The sequence below is a fragment of the Centroberyx gerrardi genome, chromosome 14 (genome assembly GCF_048128805.1).
Source record: "Centroberyx gerrardi isolate f3 chromosome 14, fCenGer3.hap1.cur.20231027, whole genome shotgun sequence".
Classification (NCBI taxonomy): domain Eukaryota; kingdom Metazoa; phylum Chordata; class Actinopteri; order Beryciformes; family Berycidae; genus Centroberyx; species Centroberyx gerrardi.
This window is the reverse complement of record NC_136010.1, coordinates 29,475,369-29,497,843: the sequence shown is the minus strand read 5'-3', so window position 1 is coordinate 29,497,843 and position 22,475 is coordinate 29,475,369. Positions and strand designations below refer to the sequence as shown.

The following is a 22,475-nucleotide window of genomic DNA, read 5'->3' as shown; positions in this document are numbered from 1 at the left end:
AAAGTGTTCAGAGAGAGTGTTGCATTCATGCAGGCCTATGCATTTGTTGGCACTAGTCTTGAATAGTTTGTTCCTGGAGTTCACTTCAGCAGCTGTGAGTGCTGGACAAAGGTTGTGGTCGAGGACTGAGATGTAGCATTGAATTTGTATTCACCAAGCAAAAGGGACTTGTTCAATCTGAAAGTAGTTTCAGCAGCAAGTTCTAGTGCTTCGTAAAAGTCCAGTTTTACCAATAGCTTCTCAGACGTTACAGAAGCTGATCTGGCATCATTTTAATAGGTCGCGTCTAATCTGCCACATCAGTGTCCCTGCCACCTATCATCCATCACTGATCTGTTTAACTAGTTGTACCGTAAGAGGAACTTTGACATTTAGGATCACATTCCCTAAAAATAGATGGCTTGTTAAGTGTCTTCAGGCTGCACAGCGTCTTAGGATGAACTGAGGAGCAGTGTCTAGTAGATAAGTGGGCATGAACGATAGTTTGGGCCAAGAAAACAGGGATTTTGTCCTGCTGAGTAACCAACATAGTCATTATCTGAGCCAGTCAGATAGCAAGTGATAAGCTTGTCTGAACAAGCAGAGAATTGCAGGGAATGACAAATAAGTCAAAACTTGGGCCAGAGCAAAAACCAGTCGGGGTAATTCATGTATTTTCAGGCTATTTTCAGTTTCCTCTAGCCATTTTCTCCCTCAAGATGTTGATACCCCCTAGTAAATCAGGGCGGCTGAAATCTGAGGATGATACCTCACCTGTCCACTAGGTCCACTAGGTATCAGGTGGCTATACGTTTCCATAAATGTGTCACCAAGGACATTTGTCATTAGTGTTGTAGGAACAAGACAGCAAGGTAGTCCAACATTTCTAGAGTTCTTAAAATTGGGCTGTCAGGCTTAACAGAGCTAGACCTACTACACACGTACCCCACCATCGTGTTCTCTATCCACAGCCCCAAAATATCCACTTAAACTCTAATAATAAGAAGGGCGTTCACTGGATCAGAAATGTGACCAATGTGTTTTTTCACTCCACGTCTCAGTGCAAATTTCCATGTGTGTCACTGTTTGTGGATTAGCAGCATGAAGCTCAGGGTGTGTTGTTAGTAACAACACTCTAACAACACTTGGGCACCTTTATTAAAGCTGCATATGTTCTGACATCTCTTGAAGCTGAGCAAGCATTGGATAGAAAGGTGGTTTTTGGGGTATCCTCCCCAAGAAGTTGTTTCCATTCATTTTTCCACATGGCCACCCTTCTAGACACCCAACTTCCATGTGCTGAGGCACTTGTACAGCTATCAGGGTCTTATATAATACCAGACCCCTCTCTTTCTCTACACGCTGTGCCTGTCATCGAGCCCGCGGTGCACGTTAACGACTTAAAATAGAGTTGCACACATACGAATCCCCTGCTGCGTTGAGGCGTGTCCCGTGTGGGCACAGCGGGCTCCGGTTACACGGGAGGCAGAGAGAGCTTAATATTGCAGAGGCCAGGCTCAGGGCTCCACACTTCCCCACTACAGTGGTCCAGTGGCTCATCAGCCTTTGCCAGTCCTCAGGGAGCGTTTGTGGAAGAGCGTCACCATGCCTAAAGTCTTAGTGCCAGGTGAGTATAGGCAGAGTGACACCGTGTCGGAGAATGGAGTTTCTCCTAAAGGAAGGTCAGAATAGAGATTGTTCCAGAAGTGATTATGTTTTGGTAACAATAGTCATGGTTAAAGGGCTATTTCTACCTTAACAGCTAACTCTTCACCATGTATTGCAGTTTATTATTCTCATGCTTTTGTGTGGAATCTGTTGCTCAATTTTCATTTAGCAAATATTATCCCTTTTGCCAAAATACCACCCTTATTAAGATATTTTTAAAGACTGTCCTTGGATGGAAGTGAGTACTGATTGAATCCCCTCACTTTGTCATATTTTCATTTGTTGATGGGGTCATCAGCACTTGTTCAGGTGATGACTTCCCATCTGTTTGCCAGTGCTACTTTGACACTTTAATGGATGGCACAGAGAATTGGCCTGACAGCTTTAGTAGCAAGCTTACTTGGGGTAAGATGCATATAGTTCCAATATGAAGTCCATAATGACTAAGGAAGGGGGACATATCATCACCTTCTCAGGCTTTGCCTTTATCCTTGATTCCGCTCTATGATCAGCGTTTACACCTTGGGAAATTACTGACCGGTTTTAGTTTTTCATATATCAATGTAAACAGCTGATTTCGAACATCAAATTTACTTTTCACAAGTCACAACTTGGGCTTGCATTTGGTCATAAGCATTAAATCTGTGCTTGAGAATCATCCTAGGGCTGTGTATCAAGCATCTGAAACCTGGATATGTGTTACCGTGTTACAAGCTGATGCACAGCAGTCAGTTTGATGGCTGTGGCTTGTCAGCGAATTCTCCCAGGTCAAGTGTCATCAGTTCAGGTCATGTTCATGTTCAGTTTATACTGCAGTTTTAAGTTTTTATCACATTCCTTCTGTAGTCGCACAGATTGCCCGTATAAAATGGTTTAGAAGCTTGTAAAGAATTTTGCTATACGATGCAATCCTGTGGAAGTTATTACACACTTTTATTAAACACATTGGGCAAAAAACTAAAATGCACAGTTTAAATTTCTTTAAAAGATATGACTTAAGTGCCATTCTAAATGGCCATTGTAATGGGTTACTAAGTATAAGCCCACCTCCAACAGACACAGGGAAACTAGCAACAGGCAAGAGTTATCACACACTGATGTCATCAAGAGTTTTTTGACAGGCAAAAAATAGAAATGCTATGGTTCAACCAGCTGCTCTCGGAGGAGCTCATTGATTTGGATATCAGAACTAATGGGGCTGTTGTAATGGTTTACTGTTGGGTAAAGTATGGGTGGAGAATGCGTTTGAGACCCATGTAAACATACATGTCATTCTCAGTCTGCTTACAGCGGGTGTGAGGTTTCCCACCTATGCTGTCATTCAGTCTTTACAGGCAAGGTTTAGGATCAGCCAAAACAGGTGTGAAGACGGAAACCACATCGTCTTAGTGTTGAAATTGATCTATACCAGAAGAAACTGTATCGGAGGTTGCAACTAGTTCAGCTGTTGTTGAGGGGAGTTTTTAGCAGATCACCTGCTTCCTGGCTATTGCTGCCCTTTTTGAGATAACCACACTTGTTTTGTTTCCCTCTAACCTGGACTGTCCCTGCCTGACTTAACTCAACAGAGGGAGGCAGTAAGTATGGAGCCGAGAAACTATACCTAAGGAGGTTGGGCAAAGATGTGAAGCATTTCAAACGCATGGTTTACTCTCTGGATGTGAGAGATTCACATCGCCATATAACCTTTCTCCATCCGTGATCAAGTGCATTTGAATGCAGTCTAGCAACTTGGATCCTGGCAAATTTAAAGTCTATTCTATATGAAGTGGAATGTAAAGGAATATGATGGAAATGGACACCATTTATTGAGTTATTGTTCACTTCACATTCAATATCGGTTTTCTGGTTCATCTTATCGTTTTTTGGACATATCAGCCATCAAAACTGAACTGAAAGTGAACATATTAATTTAATAAATGGCCAGGTGGCTTGCTATCTCTTCCACCATGCCTGAATGTACATCTGAATGCTTGACAATTAGAAGAGAAGTACACAAACAAGACTTCTTTGACCTTTGACTTGTTTGAACCCTCAATGGATGGGCACACATCTTATTCCTCTGTGAATGCCAGGGAAACACAGCAGAGGCATGGAATTGGATCCTGTGTTGTTTTGATCATCTCTGTACTTTAAAAAGCTGTTGGTCCATTGGGAGGACTGAGACCAGGAAATCATCTCTGCATGTGCTCTCAAGATGCAAATAGCCATGACTTTATCCAACTACTGTGTCTGATTATGTTAAAAAAGTAACTGTAAATGCAGTTTAACAGTCATGTGTCCTCTCTTCCTTTATTACCCATCCTCACATTGTATGCTATCTTAACCACTTATCCATTTACTATGAAGTGTATGTATTGGTCCTGTGTATCATTTAATGTTTGCTTGCATTGGTAACCTCAGTAAACATCTACCATTGCATGTATTTACTTTTTATATTCTAGATATATGTAATTGTTTTTACATTTTCTCATTTTGTCACATCATTGATACATTTTCTGTTCCTAAAATCTCATACTATATTCATATGTTGCGTCCCAATATGGGGGTAATGGCTTATTGCTGTTACTCAAATAGATGACAGCAGTGGGGTGAGGTTTACATGTCATCTTCGTGTTTAACACCACTTAACCCATGCTTTCCTAACCTAACACTTTCTTTTTTTGGGTTCCATTTTGGTTGGTCCTACTCCCTTGCTGGGCGTACTCAGGTCAACAGAGTAAGTATGGAGGGTGAGAATGGGAAACCAAAACTCACTTTAGTCATAGGCTCTATACTCGAGTTGTTGTCGACTCCTCCACCATTCATCCATTCATGTATTTGTTGTTGATTACAACTTGCTACACATGCTAATAATGGCAAATACATGAATCGGTGAATAGGGGAACCAGATGGCCATCATTGGCCCAGGATGTTGCTTGTGTAGGAAGTGCATGCAACATGTAGAGTTTGATCTAGAGACTCAGTTAGCTTGGAACGAGGAAAAAGTCCTGAAGTGGTGCTGATAATGCTGTGCGGTGTCATTGTCTTTCTTGTGGAACTTGAATGCGTCAAGCACTATTGCTTGTCGCGTAAAGCATAACTCTGGACATATTGAACCTTGACCCTATTTTCCCATCAGTTTCCATCACATCAATCGATTCTGACGTGTCAATTCGTGTCAAATGATTTTGGTCAGAATCAATCAGTATGATGGAAAAAGATGGGAAAATCGGGTCCAGGTTGAAAATGGCCGGATTTATCCTTGAAGACCCTGCCGTCTTGTGTCCATATGAGTCAAAGCCTTCTGTGTATTCTGTGTGTCGGTGCTCCATCACTGTAGCTCCTCTATATGCATGGGACTTTGTGTTTGCAGCCCAAACTGGAGGTCAGAGTTGCAGAGTTGTAGTGGCTGAGTCTATCTTTGGTCATGTATACAACGCATGTGCTGGAGTCTGTATACATCAGTTTAGGTAAGGTATATATATGCCTTTGAGCTTTTATGTTCTAGATGTAGAATGTAGAATTGTTTGTCCACCAATTATTTCATTCGCCATGAATTTCAAATATACACCGTGCATCATATTTATTCAGTAGATTAATAATAAGACTTTGTTTGTGGTTTGCCCCATGGCCTTTGGGTTAGTGCTGCATGTTATTGTCCTATGCATCTGTAGGGCTCTGCAGAACATATTTTGACCGACCATTTAGAAAACGGCAATTCCTTAACACGTGACACGTTTGTCGGTGCCTGACAGAGACCGATGATAAGATGCGGGCCTTCGCGGAGCAGGTCTTTGCGTCTGACGCCAAAGACGAGGACACCCGCGACGAGATCTCCATGTTCGACGTGGCTGAGGACTGTCCCATCCTCCACCATGAGATGGCCCACCATCTGCACACGGACGATGATGCTGAGAAACGGTGAGATGGGAACAGTGTGCTTGGGACTTTAGAATACCTAAACATCAAGACTGGAGAATTAAGACAGGCAGGTTCTGCAGGTTTGAGGAAGCCAAATTTAGGACTTTTCAAGCAGACGTGCAGCGCAACAAAATCTGTCATTGCATGTTGAAAAAAAAAACCTAAGACCACTTTTTAATACTTTTTAATGCCTTATATTTAGATCGTTAATGCAAGATTTTTTTCAGGCTATGTAAGGACCTGCAGATACTCTGCAAGAACAGTACAAATATTTCATTTTACTATGCTTGGTATTCTCAACAAACACAATTTAAAAATACTGAGAGTCTGTCACCACTCCTCATCCATAGTAAGAAGAGGCACCAGCGCAGCCGCACCATGGCTGTACCTGTGGCTACCACCCAGGCGGCTACTTCCACTGTCATGACAGTGGAGGTGGACACCCCCACCTACCTGGAAGTGCCTGATTTCCAGAGAGTGGCCATCATGGGAGACTACGCCTCTGGGGTATCCTCCATTTTCCTTCCATGTTATTGTGGGTTCCCGGTTGAAATTGGATTCAATGGGTGACTAAACTGAGAATTTTGAGGTTCATTAGGTTACTTGTCCCAGCATTTAGTGCTATTAGTGCCATGCCATTTTATTTGCAGAAGAGTTTACCTACCTTTTTAGGCTGACATAAATCTTTATCATCATAGTAAGTAGCGTCAAACTGATTTCAGTCAAATGAAGATAGGGTCTTTTAAAGGAAAAAAGCATATCAGCACATCATTGCTTTTCTGAAAATCTAATTTTTTCTTCTTCATATTGGTGGCTGTCTGCCTTATGATAACCACCGACTGGTTGTCATACTTTGCATGTGTTTTTGTTTACCACTACATCACTGCATGTTATACAATAGTTCCTAACCTACACTTGGGTCAAGCTGATGTGGATGCAGGAGGTGGCCTTACATGACTAGATGCATCCTTGAATTTCACTCTAACGACCATATGAGTCTGTGGGTCACTGACCTCACAGTAACTGAGAGCTGAGAGCAGGTCGGGTTTAGGTTTCAAGAATGTGGGTTTGACATTTAAAGAGGGAGAAATCATTTGGAGGGGCGTTATCTCAGTTACACTCAACCTCACGTTTGTCAAAGTAAAATATGAGTGTGCTTACCTCATAGCAACATATTGCATAATATCATAGAACAGCTTCCCTTGTGATGCAACATGTCAAGTCCCAAAAACAAAAAACAACTTCCACAAAAGACTAGAGACAATATTCTGTACAGAAAACTGTCAGCTATAATAGTTTTTGCAGCCTTGTTTTACATGGATTCTGGTTGATTTTTCTGAAGCTCATATTTTACTCACTCCTGTTGCCATTGGTCTTTGCATGAGTGTAGAGCTGGTGTTTCATCTTCATGCCCTAAATTTTAACTTTTCCACAAAAAAATCTCAAGTTTAAATGTTTTTTTTCTTTGTGATCAACCTGTGTGTTTTTCATGTTGCAAAGACTTAAAGAGCCCAACTCAAAATGGCCACATCTATAATTCAGGTGACCATGGATGACTTTGAGCTGTCCTGCAAAGGTGTGTACCGTGCCATGACCATCAGGGAGAAGTACATGAGGCTGGCCTACCAGCGCTTCCCACGCACCGCCTCCCAGTACCTGCGTGAGATGGAGGGAGAGTCCTTCAAGCCTGAGGATCAAGTGCAGCCAGGTAAATCATGGCCATCAAACAACATCCAGCAAACTCACCAGAAATGTATTTGCGATATCTAAAGTAAGATCACACCAGGAGAGCATTCAGGACCAATGTTCCCTCTAAGCAGAAAGTTTGGTGACCTATGTTTAATAATTTATCACATTGACCAAATAATAATGTCTGGTCAGTCTCTTTGTCTCTAGAAATGTAACCAATAGCAAGTTTGGAAGTTTTAATGGCAAATCATATTAGATGCAGGGTCATTCCATAGGGTTTAATGAATCAACACCCTTGTTTTAAATGTTGAAAAATGACATGAATGCATATATATTGCATGTGTAACATCAATCCTCAGTGTTCACACCTCCTCCAAAGAACGGGGACGACCCCTTCGACACCAAGGACCTGCCTAACAACCTGGGCTACATCGCCCGCATGAAGGATGGCGTCATCTACGTGTACAACGACGCCGCGGCCGCCAACAAGCACCAGCCCAAAGACATGCCCTGCCCCGACTACGACACCTTCATCGACGACATGAACTTCCTCATCGCTCTCATCGCACAGGGGCCAACGTAAGTTCCTCATTGTTAACACTGGAAAGGCCAAGCCGGGGTCAACTGGCAGCTGTTTTGAATTTTAAAGTTGAAATGTCTCAGCTTTCAAAATGTCCCTCCATGATTTCCCCTAGATCCAATTTCTATAAAATCAAGTGTTGTAAGATGTTCAAAAATCATGGCAAGAAATAGTATTTATCATTATATTTAGCCCTTTCAATCAACATGGCTTATTGGTCTTCTCATACACCCCTCAAATCCACTGGCCTTTCTACTGTTAAGTCAATGTAATTTATATATTTGTTTGTATCTATAGAATATATATGTGATTTCTAATTTATATCACTGGTTCTCAAAGTGGGGTGTGGGGACACCCGGAGGTCCTTGAGGGGATTCCAGGCTGTCGACAGCAAAATGAGGAATATGAGGAAATGAGGAATTCTGCTACAATTTTATTCACTAAAAGTTACTCTAATTACATCATGTATAAGAGTGATTATTCTAATGTAATGTTTCACTGTCAGCACTATTATCTGCATCATTGACAGTGTAGACACTCATACAATTCAATACTAAATCAATGTTTTCAGAACCCCTGATTTATATCAATAACATCTCTGCTGCATTAGTAACATGTTTTATAGATACAAACATTTAAAATGTCTTTCATAGCTTAGTGCAGAGATAATTAACCCATGCTATCGAGTGCTGCATGTATAGCACCTCACAGTACAGTTCATGCTTCTCTCTGGCTTTGCAGCAAGACTTACACTCACCGCCGTCTGAAGTTCCTCATGTCCAAGTTCAACGTGCATGAGATGCTGAACGAGATGGAGGAGCTGAAGGAGCTGAAGCTGAACCCCCACAGGGACTTCTACAACTGCAGGAAGGTCAGCATGAAAAGCATATGATGTTAGTGCTACTTCATTTGCTTCAAAACAAAAGGAAAAATAAATCTGAGTTAGATTTCTGGACATTTCATTGTGGAATGGTGGAATATCACTATTGCACAAATACATGCATTGTTCCAGTTTCCACAAAGTCTATTTTAATCGATTTTAGAGGATGAGAAATTTTTTTAATTTTTTTTTTAAAAGAAGTAGTTTCTTTGCACTTTGTCTGCAACAATAGTTCTCAATGAGAATGTCTTTACATTGGATCAAATGGAAGTGGGGCAAAATGAATCTTAGAAGTTTAAGTAACATAATCAGATTGACAGACAACCTGGTTGGATATGTGTGAAATAAAAAAAAGAATACTAATAGAAACATTGAAACTAAAATTGAGCTATCTTAAAATTGTGCTGTTGATAACCAGCACCTATAGTTTTTTTTTCCCTTTAAGCACACTACTACAACATACTACAACAGAAATAGAATAGAGTTCATTAAAGCAAGCATTACCTGACTTAAATGTTTGTCATGTTCATTTTAAATATATTAATATGGATGGACATAAATGATGTGACATGACAAAACATTTTAACTTGAGACTTGTGTTAGAATGTGAATAGAAAGGGGGAACATAAATGATTCTAAAATCTCAGGCACATTGTGTGTGTTCGGCTCCCTCTTTTGGCCAAGCCCAGTTTTTACACCGCAGCAACATCAACCCAGCAACCTCTGTGATGCATCTCTCTACCTCTCTGCCATTCCAGGTTGACACCCACATCCACGCCGCTGCCTGCATGAACCAGAAGCACCTCCTGCGCTTCATCAAGAGGTCGTACCGCGTGGATGCCGACCGTGTCGTGCACAAGCTCAAAGACAGGGAGGTCACCATGAAGGAGCTCTTCCAGTCCCTCCACCTGCATCCCTACGACCTCACCGTCGACTCCCTGGACGTGCACGCCGTACGTTACATGCTGCCCATGGGTCATTAGAAGTAAACAGATATGGTTTCCTCAGACAAAAAATACAAAACCTGGGGCGTTCTGGTGGTCGCATACATCTAACTGCGACATCCTGGGTTCGAACCAGCCTGGGACCTTTGTCGCATGTCATCCCTCTCTCTTCCTCTTTCCTGTCTCTCTCAACTGTACCATCCCACAAAGCAGAAATAGCATAAAAAATAATCTTCAAAAAATACAAAACCTGCACACCAACACTTACAATTACCATGTTTAAGGAAGATGAGAAATGGCGACAGCATTGCCATCCTACAGTCACCTGCGTTAGCTGAAAGTATACAAGTACACACACTGATTTCGATTTTTTTGTTCCATAATAAACTGACCACTACACTGAAACAATGTTTCATCTTGTTTCATGATGTAGAGCTTAAAGAATGAAACAAATCAGTCAAAAATTTAATATTAAAAACCAATGTGTTTTGTCTGCAATTCGTCAGGGTTACAGGATTGCATACATAGTCAACACAATAAATATATTCTGTGACATGCAAAATAGCCAGGGCCCACAGACCAATCAGATGCCAGTATTTAAAAAAACATTGCTGTCACCTGCTGTAGGAGGCACCATAGCGTTACAAACCCTTAAGGATATAAAATCCCATCTTATAGTCAAGAAAAATATAAACATCTAAAGGAAATCTTTAAAAATGTAATTCCTCATTCACTCCATTTTCTTTCATTTCCTCTTCTTCATAAACTGGCCTTATTGCAACATTTAGGGCAAAATTACACTCTAATTGACTTCTCATCCCCTAAGTGAACCTTCTCTGATCCGAATGTCTTCTCTTGTCTCTGTCATCTCTCTGAAGGGCCGGCAAACCTTCCAGCGTTTCGATAAGTTCAATGCCAAGTACAACCCAGTAGGAGCCAGTGAGCTGCGTGACCTGTACATGAAGACAGAGAACCACATCAACGGAGAGTACTTCGCCACCATCATCAAGGTCAGATTCTATATAATAATAAAATTTTTGGTACCTTTTTAAGGCAGAGTCTACAAAGTGAAGGCTCAAGTAAAAGCAAACAACACACCCATACAATAAATTAAAACCAAGAAGAACAAGAGGGTAAAACAAGATTTTAAAAAAAGACAAGAATGCACAGACAGAATGCACGTATCCATCTAGTTACCAGCCTAGCGTTGATCTGCAAAATAAACCATCTATCATACATTGGACATAATGTGAGTTGAGCCTGATTTGACCTTTGCATGAACCAGGAAGTAGCCAGCGACCTGGAGGACGCCAAGTACCAGTACGCTGAGCCTCGTCTGTCCATCTACGGCTGCAAACCCGACGAGTGGACCAAGCTCTCTGGGTGGTTTGTCAAGCACAGAGTCTTCTCCCCTAACCTCAAATGGATGATTCAAATACCCAGGATCTAGTAAGTTTTCATCCTCTGTTCTATTAGGGGCTATTAATCATGTTGTGGATGCATTATAGCTCCTACCTATTGTTCACTCAATAACTGGGCCTACTTTATGGTATAAGATTCATTTGTTGTGTCCGTCTTCTATCTCAGCGACATCTTCAGAGGCAGGAACTTCGTGCCCCACTTTGGTAAGATGCTGGAGAACATCTTCCTGCCTGTGTTCCAGGCCACCATCGACCCACAGTCCAACCCCGAGCTCAGCATCTTCCTCAAGCACGTGAGTCACAAGCAGAAAAGGAACCACGGTAACAGGCCAAAGGTAGAAGAAATTTTAGCAATTATACAAAAGGTGACAACAAATCTTCCTCCTGCCTACATAAAAGTTAACATGAACACAGCTGACATCACAAGACAGTACAACATGATAAACATTAATATTTCGAGAAATTCAACAGGTGTGAGTCATCCCTTAAAGGTGATCTACCACTGATAAGCACTAGGATACAAGATTAGTTAAAACATATTTAAGCCAGATATTAGATAAGGGAGATGCTCAGTGTTTTCCAGTCAATTGCCTAGCCATGCAGGTGCTTTTTCAAATGCTTTTTGAATGTATATTTTGTATTTGTGCAATTTGGGCTGGTATGGAAATACTGATTTGCAGAGTTGCATCATATCTCCCAGCAACCACGGCTGGTTCCATTATGGCCCACTGGAGAAATGGCTGTAAGCAAATAATGCTAAATACTGGGCACGAAAAAAAGAGAGCTACCCAAAAGAGATGGCTGTGGTGTGGCTGTAGATCCATTCAGTAACAAGTGAATAGTCTGATATGGTATTTATGCCCAACTTTACTGTCTGTGACAGAGTAAACTGTCTTGTCTTGTCTCTACAAAACACTCTAGCCAAGAAGAGTCAGCTCAGTTAACATGAAACAAACTGGCTCACTTAGCAAAGCAACCAATGTTAATGTTAACATGCACCTACTAGCCACTGCTAACACTAGGTTCTACTAGATACATTAGCTAGTGTGACAGTTATACTTAACTAACCAGATGTTAGCTAGCTAACAAGCTGACATTATCGAAACACAAAATCAATCATGTACTGTATATCAGTGGCAAAATGATTAGTTCCCAGTCAAAAATAGTACCACAATTAACCATGTCTATTCAGTTCTGCTGACACTGCAAAGTCATACATTTGGAAACACAACCAGCTTTTCACAGCCATTAATGCCCATGAGCTAAGGACCTCCAATATGGCCGCCAGAGTGTTACGTCAACTGAAAGCCCTCTATCCCACTTTGTAACTGCCTGTAAATAACAGTATGCCTAAGGAGAGGAGAAGTGGTCCCCCAAACTCTCTTATTTTGCTCTCCAGACTCCAGACTAGGTCTTTTTGAATTTTTGAGGTGTTGTGTTAGATTACCCCAACCCAACCTCTTCTGGTCTGCAGGTGACAGGTTTCGACAGCGTGGACGATGAGTCCAAGCACAGCGGTCACATGTTCTGCACTAAAAGCCCCAAGCCGGAGGAGTGGGACATTGTCAAGAACCCCTCCTACACCTACTACATCTACTACATGTATGCCAACATCGCTATGCTCAACCAGCTCCGCAAGTGAGTACTGCTAATTTGTGTTCACATCGCTGATACTGTCCCTTTTTGTATTCTAAAACTCAATATATTATAAAAGTCTCACTCTGCTCACTGTGTTTATCTTCTGCTTTCCAGACAGAGGGGGATGAACACATTTATGTTCAGGCCTCACTGTGGCGAGGCTGGTGCTGTCACCCATCTGCTGGCCTCCTTCATGACTGCCGACAACATCTCTCACGGCCTCAACCTCAAGAAGGTCAAATCTCCTTCTGAGTATATAAAATGCCAGCTTGGATGCAGCATTAGTAGAACATTGTAATTTAGCATTCATATATACACTCATTTACAAACCACCAATACTAGCTACCCCAGTTATCTGTAACAGTGTCACTCACTTGCTTTCAGTTTGTAAAACTACGTCACACTTCTAACACATACATGAATTCTGGCAACATAACCCATATCATAGTTTTCTGAGCTCTGTGTCAACTTTAAGGGGCAATAAGTAAGATTTTTACTGCCCCATAGCACAAAAAGACCTGTGGTGGTTGATAGGGTTGTTTATTAATACCAATGATTATCAGTGATTACTTGGCCAGGTGCCGAGATTTCTGGCTTTCAAAACAAAAGTTACGCATGTAACTACGGTTCTATGAATTCTGGATGACCGCCAGAGGCGGTGCTTAACACTGGATATCATCCTTCTCGTGCACGCGCAGGTCGAGTTGTTTATACCAACAGAGTCACCCGTGACCCAGGATGACGTAGGGCGCTACCAGCCCCACCGTATAAATGGCTCCATCATCCTGAGTTTTGTCCCTACAGAATCTTCTCGTCAGGATTCTGAGTGACAAGGAACTCTGGCGGTCATCCAGAATTCATAGAGCCGTAGTTACATGCGTAACTTTCGTTCTATATCATTCTTCCTGACCGCCAGAGGCGGTGCTTAACACTGGATGACTATTACCAACAAGGTCACGAGGAATCCCTCACCCACCTCACTGAGAGCAGGCTGCGGGCTGAGGTAGAACAGCAGTCGCAATCGCTTGGGGAGCAGCGACATTGACCCTGTAGAATCTGGCAAAGGTGCACGGCGAAGCCCAGGTGGCCACCGCGCATATGTCACCTAGAGGCACACCCCTTAGTGCTGCCCAGGATGTGGAGACACTCCTGGTGGAATGGCCCCTAACATTAAAGGGTACAGGCAGGCTCTTTGATCTGTATGCCTGAGCGATAGCTTCCACAATCCAGCTGGAAAGCCTCTATTTAGACAAGGCGTGACCCTTCCTGTGCCCACCGCAGCAGACGAACAGCCCATCAGACTGGCGAAAGCTAGCTGTCACCTCCAAATACTGCTTAAGGACCCTTACTAGGCAGAGCAGCACTGCTCTCTCACTTGCGTCATCTTGCATGTGCCCAGGATCATATGCCACTAGCTCAATGCCCCGATTGGCATAGGAAGTAGACAGCGTCTTTGACAAAAAGGAGGGGTTAGGCCACAGGACCACCCCCAAACCATCAGAGTTCCAGCGCATGCATGCCTGACTCACAGACAGGGCATGAAGCTCACTCACCCGTTTTGCTGAAACTATAGCCAGCAGAAATGCTGTCTTAGCAGACAGCCATTTCAACTCCAACTGCCCCCCGGGCTCAAAAGGGGGTTGGCAAAGGCCTTCAAGTACCAACGGCAAATCTCATGAGGGAACTCTCATCAACTGTGGGGGCTTCTGTCGCAGAGCCCCATTTTAAAAAACGACCAACAAGGCTGTGGGCTCCAACAGTCTGGTTCCCCACCCCTACATGCCGAGCTGAGATCGCAGCTACATACACCTTCAGGGTCGAGACCGACCGATTGCCCTCCAACAGGGACTGCAAGAACCTTAACACCATGGGCACGGAGCAACGCTCAGGGACCACCTCTTGAGCCCTACACCACTCGCTAAATAACTTCCACCTATTTGCATAAAGCAGCCTGGTGGAAGGTGCCCTGGAGTCCAAGATCGTCTGAACCACCGCCTGGTCGCAGTCATTCAGAAGCGGGTCCGCCCCCTTAGAGGCCAAACATACATCTTTAGACGCTCTGGGTTCGGATGCCAAATGCATCCCCCCAGCTGAGACAGCAAGTCCTGCCTCCTCGGCAGGGGCCACGGCTCCCCATCGAGGAGCCTGTGTAGCATGGGAAACCAGGGTCTCCCGGGCCGATACGGGGCCACCAACAACAGTCTGTGGTTGCCCCTTTGGATTCTGTGTAGCGTCTCCAATATCAGGGGAACTGGTGGAAAAGCATAAAGGGGGCGGTTCGGCCAGGGATGGCCCAACGCGTCCTGTCTTAGTGGGCTTGTAGTCTCCGCCAAGGAGAACCAGAGGGGGCAATGTGTCGGCCTCCGACGCATAGAGGTCGACCTCCGCCCTGCCGTATTTGCCCCAGAGCGTGTCCACAACCTCTGGGTGGAGCCTCCATTCCCCTGCAGGAGGTTTGTGGTGAGAGAGGAAATCTGCCATAGTGTTCTGTAAGCCTGGTAGATAGATGGCCCTGATACTCGCCAGTCGAGGGAAGGCCCATAACAGGAGCCGCCGTGCCACCCGCAGTGACTGGACAGACCTGGTGCCCCCCTGGTGGTTTATATGGAAGACTGCCGAAGTGTTGTCGGATCGAATGAGGACATGCTTGCCCTTTAGAGGTTGCAGGAAGTGTTTGAGCGCCAGAAACACGGCCCGGAGTTCCAGCACATTTATGTGCTCCTGCCTCTGCCGTGTGCTCTACAGCCCCCTTACTATTCTGTGCTGCCACACCGCCCCCCAGCCAGAAGTGGAGGCGTCTGTCACCACCACCTCCCGGCGGGAGGGGATCACACCCAAGGGGACGCCCCTGGTCAGATACGCCCTGCTCCTCCATTGCCGAAGGGCAAGGATGCACCGCCCGGATATCCGGACCTTCTTGTGCCTGTCCCGTCTGGGGTCCAAATGCAGGCCATTTGACCACATTTGGAGAGGACGCAAATGTAGGAGGCCCAGCGGAACTACAGCTGAGGCAGCTGTCAGCATGCCTGTCAGCCTGAGGAAGAGGCTGTACGTCAGTTTCCTGCCCTTCTGAAAACTAAGGAGTAGACTGAGTATGTCCTCCACCCGCCGTAGCGATGGGGAGGCCCTCATCCTTTGGGAGTCCAGCAACAATCCAAGGAACACCACGTTTTGGCTGGGTGTGAGGGAGCTCTTGGTCAGGTTGACAGTAAGGCCCAGCTGGGACACATGAGAAAGGAGGGTTGCTGTGTCCTGTACTGCACGCTCCGGAGTCGGGGCACAGATTAGCCAGTCGTCCAAGTACGGGAGGATACGAAGGCCCTTGGCCTGCATCGGGGACAGAGCTGCCCACATGCACCTCGTGAACACCCGAGGGGATAAAGAGAGGCCGAATGGGAGCACCTTGAACTGATACGCCTGGCCCTTGAAAGCAAAACGCAGGAACTGCCTGTGATGCAGCGCCATTGGCACATGAAAGTACGCGTCCTTCAAATCGATGGACGTGAACCAGTCTCCCTGCATAACCGCCTGGAGAACGTCTGCAGTGCGCAACATATGGAAGGGCAAAACCTTCAGAAACTGGTTTAGCCCCCTTTGATTCAGTATCGGCCGCAAACCGCCGTCTTTTTTTGGAATTAGAAAGTACATTGAGTAGAACCCGCCCTGCTGCGTTCGATGATCTACGGGCTCTATGGCATCCTTCTCCAGGAGGGCAGATATTTCTTGACTGAGCGCCAGAGATTTTGCGGGATCGTTGACCACAGTCATCCTGACCCCGTGGGGGTGCTGATTGAACATGCGGCCCCTCTGGGCCCTAGGTGCCGGTGGTCGGGGAAAACGCTGGTGCCGGTCTGGTCGCTCAGAGGACCGTGGGCCCCCATAGGAGCCACCAGGGCAGCTGGTGGACGGAAGTGACGGCTATCCTGTCCTAGGGGGGGGTGCAGGACCAAACATCTCACCTGGGACCACAGGGAGAGAGCGGAGGACCCTCCTACATGGCTCCGACAGCAGAGACTGTGCTAGCCATACCTGCCGGCGGGCCAGTGTTAATGTTGACATAAGCCTGCCAAGCTCTCTTGTCATAAATGCAAATGTCTGCAGTGAAGTGTCACTAATGCTCTGGGTAGAGGAGTCCCTGAGGCCTGCAAGGACTGGGAAAGGGCCAATATGAGGTGGGACATTGAGTTCCCCATGCGGCCCATGCGGGCAGCAATGTCATAGCTCCTCGTGAGCAGATCGTCAGTGATGCGACACTGCGGCCTGGGGCAGCGGGCTGCAGGTCTCAAGGCCTCATCCGGCGACACAATTAGGGAAGCAACCGATGGTTCCACAGCAGGCATGCGGTCCAGTCCATAGATGCCTGCTTCCCGCATGGCGGCAAGGGCCCTGCTGTCACTGGTATGGTGAGAGAGGGATAGGGTCCGGCCAACACCTCCGAAGCTCCTCAATGTAAGGCTCTGAGGGTGGCACCCCGAAGGCCGAAGGCTGTGGAGCTCCCCTAAAGAAGGCACTTGAGGAAGTAGCCACCACTGGGGCCACATCGAGCCCCAAGCGCGCTAGAGCCATACGTATTACCGGCTTAACTGCAGCTGGGCCGGCCTCCGAGCCCTCCCTGGAACCGTGCTCAGTCCCCTGGGAATTGGCCTCAGACGTGTGGGAGTCTCTGCCTCTTCCTGCTCTGTTCCCATCCCACAGAACTGACTGCAGGAGGCTCTGGTGGATAGAACATCATCATCCCATTCAGGGGCAAGGGAAGACCTAGCAGGAGGGCTGTCCGCTGGGGCCCTGTCCTCCGGCTGGAGATTAAGAAGCAGAGCCTTAATCTGGGAAAATTCAGACGACAAAGTGTCCACCTTAGCAGCCAGAGTGTCCGCTCTTTTCGCCTTCTTCTTTGGGGGGCCCCCCTTTGCCTCAGCTGAGGGGCGTCTTGGCCCCAGTACCACCGCCACACCAGATGGGGATAGCTCACTTGGATTGAGCAAAAGAGCCTCCACCCCAGCTAGCCTGGACAACTTCAGAGCCCTAGGCATGAAGCTACAATTCATGCATGGGTTCTCTGACAACCCCTCCCTCAGGTGTTCCACACCCAGACATGAGGGGCATTCATCATGGCCATCATCAGCCTGAAGAGGAGTCATGCAGGTACTGCAAGAATGAGCCCCGAGCATGATATCGAACAGATTAAAACAACACAGAAAACAGAACGGAAACACTTCGTCTATATGTGCTGCTCCAATAAGTGCTAGCCGCCTCCGGGATCAGAGCGGCCTTCTCTCTCTTTCTCTCTTTTTCCGGCGTAGCCGAGACAGAGCCGGTATTCATCTGCCAAGGCAAGCAAAAGCACCCGCCGACAGCTGCCCGCTGATGTCTATCATATGGCTGCGATCGGGACGCTCTATGCCCGGTGATAGCCTCCGCTACACGAGAACCGAAAACAGTTCTTACTGTATGAATCAAGCAACTTAACTGGCTATAATACCCACCTGTGCCAGGGCTAACTCACTGCTAGCGCTGGCCGCTGAAGCGATCGTCAGCTCGTGAAAACACTGCTCTGACGAAAAAATAAATAGAACAGACAGCTGTCGGCAGGTCGCAGCCTCTGGAGGATGGAACCCGTAGCTCCAACCTATTTGGTTACGAGGCTTCCACATGAAAAACCGCCAGCTAGTCTTTGTCTGTAGCTTTGTGCTACTTCTCACCTGTATTCGCGAATTTGTACGAGAAGACAGAAGGGACAAAACTCAGGATGACAGAGCCATTTATACGGTGGGCCTGGTAGCGCCCTACGTCATCCTGGGTCACGGGTGACTCTGTTGGTATAAACAACTCGACCTGCGCGTGTGCGAGAAGGATGATATAGAACTCACTTTCTGGCCCGGACTCTGTTTAGTAGTCAAAATGTCTTCTTGTGCGTTCTTGTGTCTTATGTTCTTGTGGCGCGTTTTGACGTAATATCTAATGGCCCAAGTACGATTCCAAAACAAAAGAATGCAAGCGTGGAGGACGGATAAAGATCCCTGCATCCTTGGTTGGATACTTGCCAGTGAGGATGCATGAAATGATGACTTGGCTGATGGGAACGAATGGATTCATTGCGAGAAAGATGCATCATGTCCACAGCACTATAGTACAGTCTATAGTAGTGTATAGTCTATGGTACAGAGCCAGTTGAAACAGCTGGGAAAGTGAACAGCTGTATGTATAAATTGATTGCGTGACATCTATCTTACAGACCATCTCAAACTGTAAAGATGCTTCTCTGTTCTTGTTTTCTTGAGAAGTTTGTTTTCTCCAAGACAACTTGGGAAGATTGTTCTCCACAAGGACACAAGTATCGACTTGCCATTCTTGGATTTGAGATTCACCTTATCGATGTTGTTACAATTCCTACTAGTCGGCAATAGTCATCAATAAAGTCATTTTGTTTGCAGTTATCAAAAACACAAGGAAAAAAAAAGGCTTGGATGCCAGTGATATAAACTATGAATTATTGGAAATTACGGGACAGCTAATGTCAAAGGTTGACTGATCATGAACTCATATTAAGGATGTGTGAGTGTTAAGAAGTGTGAATGTTCAAATTGAAATATCGCTTTATCGTTTCTATCCACCACTCTTCCACCACCAGAGTCCTGTGCTGCAGTACCTGTACTTCCTGGCCCAGATCCCCATCGCCATGTCCCCCCTCAGCAACAACAGTCTGTTCCTGGAATACGCCAAGAACCCTCTGCTGGAGTTCCACAAGAAAGGCCTGGTGGTCTCCCTGTCCACCGACGACCCCATGCAGTTCCACTACACCAAGGTCAGAGCGCATACTGCAGCCAGGCAATGTTGCATACTGTGCTGTGTACGGTGTCTAGTGTGCATTTTAGTTTCCATTGCAAATCTCTCTATTCTTATTCTACAGGTGAGGCATATTGTTCTTACATTGAGCAAGAAAAGATGAAACTTTAATAATCCCTGTGGGATAATTAGGTCGGTGTGGTGCAACCCACAATTCCAATATATCAAAAACATATTATGTAGTAATGAAAACATTTAGGACAATATGAAAAAATGTTAATTACAGCATTATGAACAGACATACTGAGACAGAGAAAAGATATGAAAAGAAAAGTGCAATGTGGAATTTTTTTTTTACAGCATATATGCAAAATGTGCATTGTATTCACATTAACAGGTCTACAGAAGGCCATGCATATGTACAGAAAAAGTCTGGGTGTGCAGATGTGTGTTATAAAGCAGTATTCTCCTTATCAAACATATGTATAGAACATGCAGATTTGCATATGTGCATTAGTGGCTGTTCACCTTATCAAAAAACTTTACATTTAGCAAGATGCATACATTCATTGCATTTAAAATGACTCTGTTTAGCCTAACATCTAGTGGAGAGACAAGTCTGCTCCACATGCCTGTCACACAGACACAAGGTAGCCTCTGGTAATGATGCTCTCTACAGTTGCTCCCTACATGAACTGCTTGCATGTTAGTGTATAATTGCTGGTTGCAGCTGTGTGTCTGCAAGGTCCGTCTTTCAGCCCAGCAGAGCTCAGCAGCTGGAAGTAGAACTGATCCCATATCAGCCAGAGTAAATCTTTGCCTCTGAGTCCACAGGAGCCCCTGATGGAGGAGTATGCCATTGCAGCCCAGGTCTTCAAGCTAAGTACCTGCGACATGTGTGAGATCTCAAGGAACAGCGTGTTGCAGAGCAGCCTGTCAGATGAGGTAACTATATACTATTACTACTACTACTACTACTACTATACTATTATGGCACCAAAACATGCTCCTGGTTTTCTTCTTGGCTATAGGAAAAGGCTCACTTCCTGGGTACCAACTACCTGAAGGAGGGTCCAGAGGGCAACGACATCCGCAAGACCAATGTGGCCCAGATCCGCATGGCATACCGCTTTGAGACCCTGTGCTACGAGCTCAACATGATCAAGGAGGGCCTGAAGTCTGACTAGATGCACACACGTAACACACACTTGGTCAAATACTCTGGGTATTCATCCTCAGAAATATACCAGATAACAGCAGAGTTTTAGTTTTTACCTGTAGTGAAGTGAAGTTTAAAGAAAAAAGCCTTCTAACATACTGATGTTCTCTCCTTGGTTGGTAATTGTCTTCTTGTCACTGTATAGCATCTGTACATCTCGTCCAATCGTCCAATTGTAATATGTCATATGGAGGAACATCATGTATAGGAATGAAACTAATAAAATAAAATATAAAATAAAATGTCTTTGTTAGTTTTCCATGACATGACATTAGCCTAAGGCAGTGTTACATTGATTCATTTGTTGTTCATAACTAAACCAGTTTGGCAAACTAAATGATGTGTTGCACAGCAGGATCCTGTCTGGTTGTGTGACTTGGCAGTGCTGCTGCCTTCAGGTGCTCCTCATAAGCTCTGGCTTCGGAAGTCATCAATAAGACTTGTGCATTCATCTTTTGGTACTTTTGGTGGGATGTAACAACAACATACTCCCTGTAACAAAAGTAGTCTGGTGGCTGTTGTTTTAGAAATCAAGCTGCACAGAGCTACACACTGCTGCAGCAGCAGAATGAAGAGGAGAAAATGCACATCAGGCATTTAATTGATGTTTTAATTAATTTATTAGCATAAAGTTGTTGTATAATACACATGCACCCAATCACTTTTACAATCAATTGTTTTACACGGTTTACACACTCTCCACTACTTTTCCCTAAACACACATTACACACACACTTTTCCCTGCCATATTTACCAACTAACTTGTTGGGTCTTTCGTGTGCATCTCAATTAGTAAATTCTATATTTCCGACAGCACCTGAAGGCAGCAGTATTCAGTCATCCTTGACAGCTGCAGGAGATGTGATGACGTCTTCTCTCTCAACAGCTCTTGGATCATTGTGGAAGATTCAACCCGATTCAACCAAACTTTCTCACAGTTATAGCTGCGTCAAGTTACACAGAATCAACCACAATAAAACAGGAACTTAGACGGTATTACCTTCAAAGTAAAAGCGTGAAATGTCACAAAAAAGAATATAGACAAGTACAGGGTGTACAGAAGAGGAATAGACCAATATATCCGTTTGCCAATATATCAGACCGATATTACTTTTAAAATTCAGATATTGACCAATCAGTGTCGACCACCTTCAATATGATGGATGTAATGCAATTTGTTTGATTTACATATTTATTGTATAATTGATCAATAGCCTACTTCACTGGTTGTCTGTGGGAGGCCCTTAACCTGAATTGATTCTAAGGTGACATTTAGATCGGATTTCACACAGGTATGACTAATAATGGGCCTAATAATAGTAATAATAATAATAATAATAACAATACTGATAATAGTAGCATAATAAAACATTTTAACATTTATTGATATTATTTTAAGCCCTGGTTTCAATTGAGAGTTTTAGTGTCCTATAGTATAAATGCTATTACAGAGCCTTCCCACCTCTGCCAAGAATATAATTCTGGGGGAAATACTGAATACTTGCCATTTGTAGCTGTAAAATTGATACTAAATAGATTAAATTCTATTAGGGTGCAGGGTATTTGAAAGACCTTATGGTCGGGGAAATTTTAAACTAAAAATGTTAACATTTGATGACTTAAATACAAAAAAAGTAGCTTCTGCAGATTCCTTCTTAAACATATTCTTTATTTTCACGTTGGTACTTTGTGATACTTGGAGAAACATTGCGTTTGTCAATGAGGGTTTTATTTTGGAAGCTACAACCGGAAGTTATATGTATTATTCTGG

The 22,475-nt window shown here is 44.5% G+C and overlaps 1 protein-coding gene across 1 annotated transcript; it reads left to right on the top strand.

Annotated features, from left to right (window-relative positions):
• Positions 1–1,561: 1,561 nt before the first annotated feature.
• ampd1 (adenosine monophosphate deaminase 1 (isoform M)) lies at positions 1,562–20,892 on the top strand. The gene is made up of 15 exons (XM_071912365.2): positions 1,562–1,606; positions 5,385–5,550; positions 5,901–6,057; positions 7,093–7,258; positions 7,599–7,818; positions 8,561–8,690; positions 9,458–9,652; positions 10,522–10,653; positions 10,929–11,092; positions 11,231–11,357; positions 12,539–12,702; positions 12,817–12,937; positions 19,331–19,504; positions 20,320–20,430; positions 20,517–20,892. The coding sequence occupies exons 1-15, from the start codon at positions 1,585–1,587 to the stop codon at positions 20,670–20,672; spliced, it is 2,205 nt and encodes a 734-aa protein (XP_071768466.2). The 5' UTR covers positions 1,562–1,584; the 3' UTR covers positions 20,673–20,892.
• The last annotated feature ends 1,583 nt before the right edge of the window (positions 20,893–22,475 follow it).

What these genes read in the sequence shown, in the direction of transcription:
- ampd1 (XM_071912365.2), top strand. Translation starts at nt 1,585, where the DNA reads ATGCCTAAAGTCTTAGTGCCAG. An exon ending in TGGGAGACTACGCCTCTGGG is followed by an intron (nt 6,058 to 7,092) that starts GTATCCTCCATT and finishes TCTATAATTCAG; the next exon opens with GTGACCATGGATGACTTTGA. An exon ending in TCAGCATCTTCCTCAAGCAC is followed by an intron (nt 11,358 to 12,538) that starts GTGAGTCACAAG and finishes TCTGGTCTGCAG; the next exon opens with GTGACAGGTTTCGACAGCGT.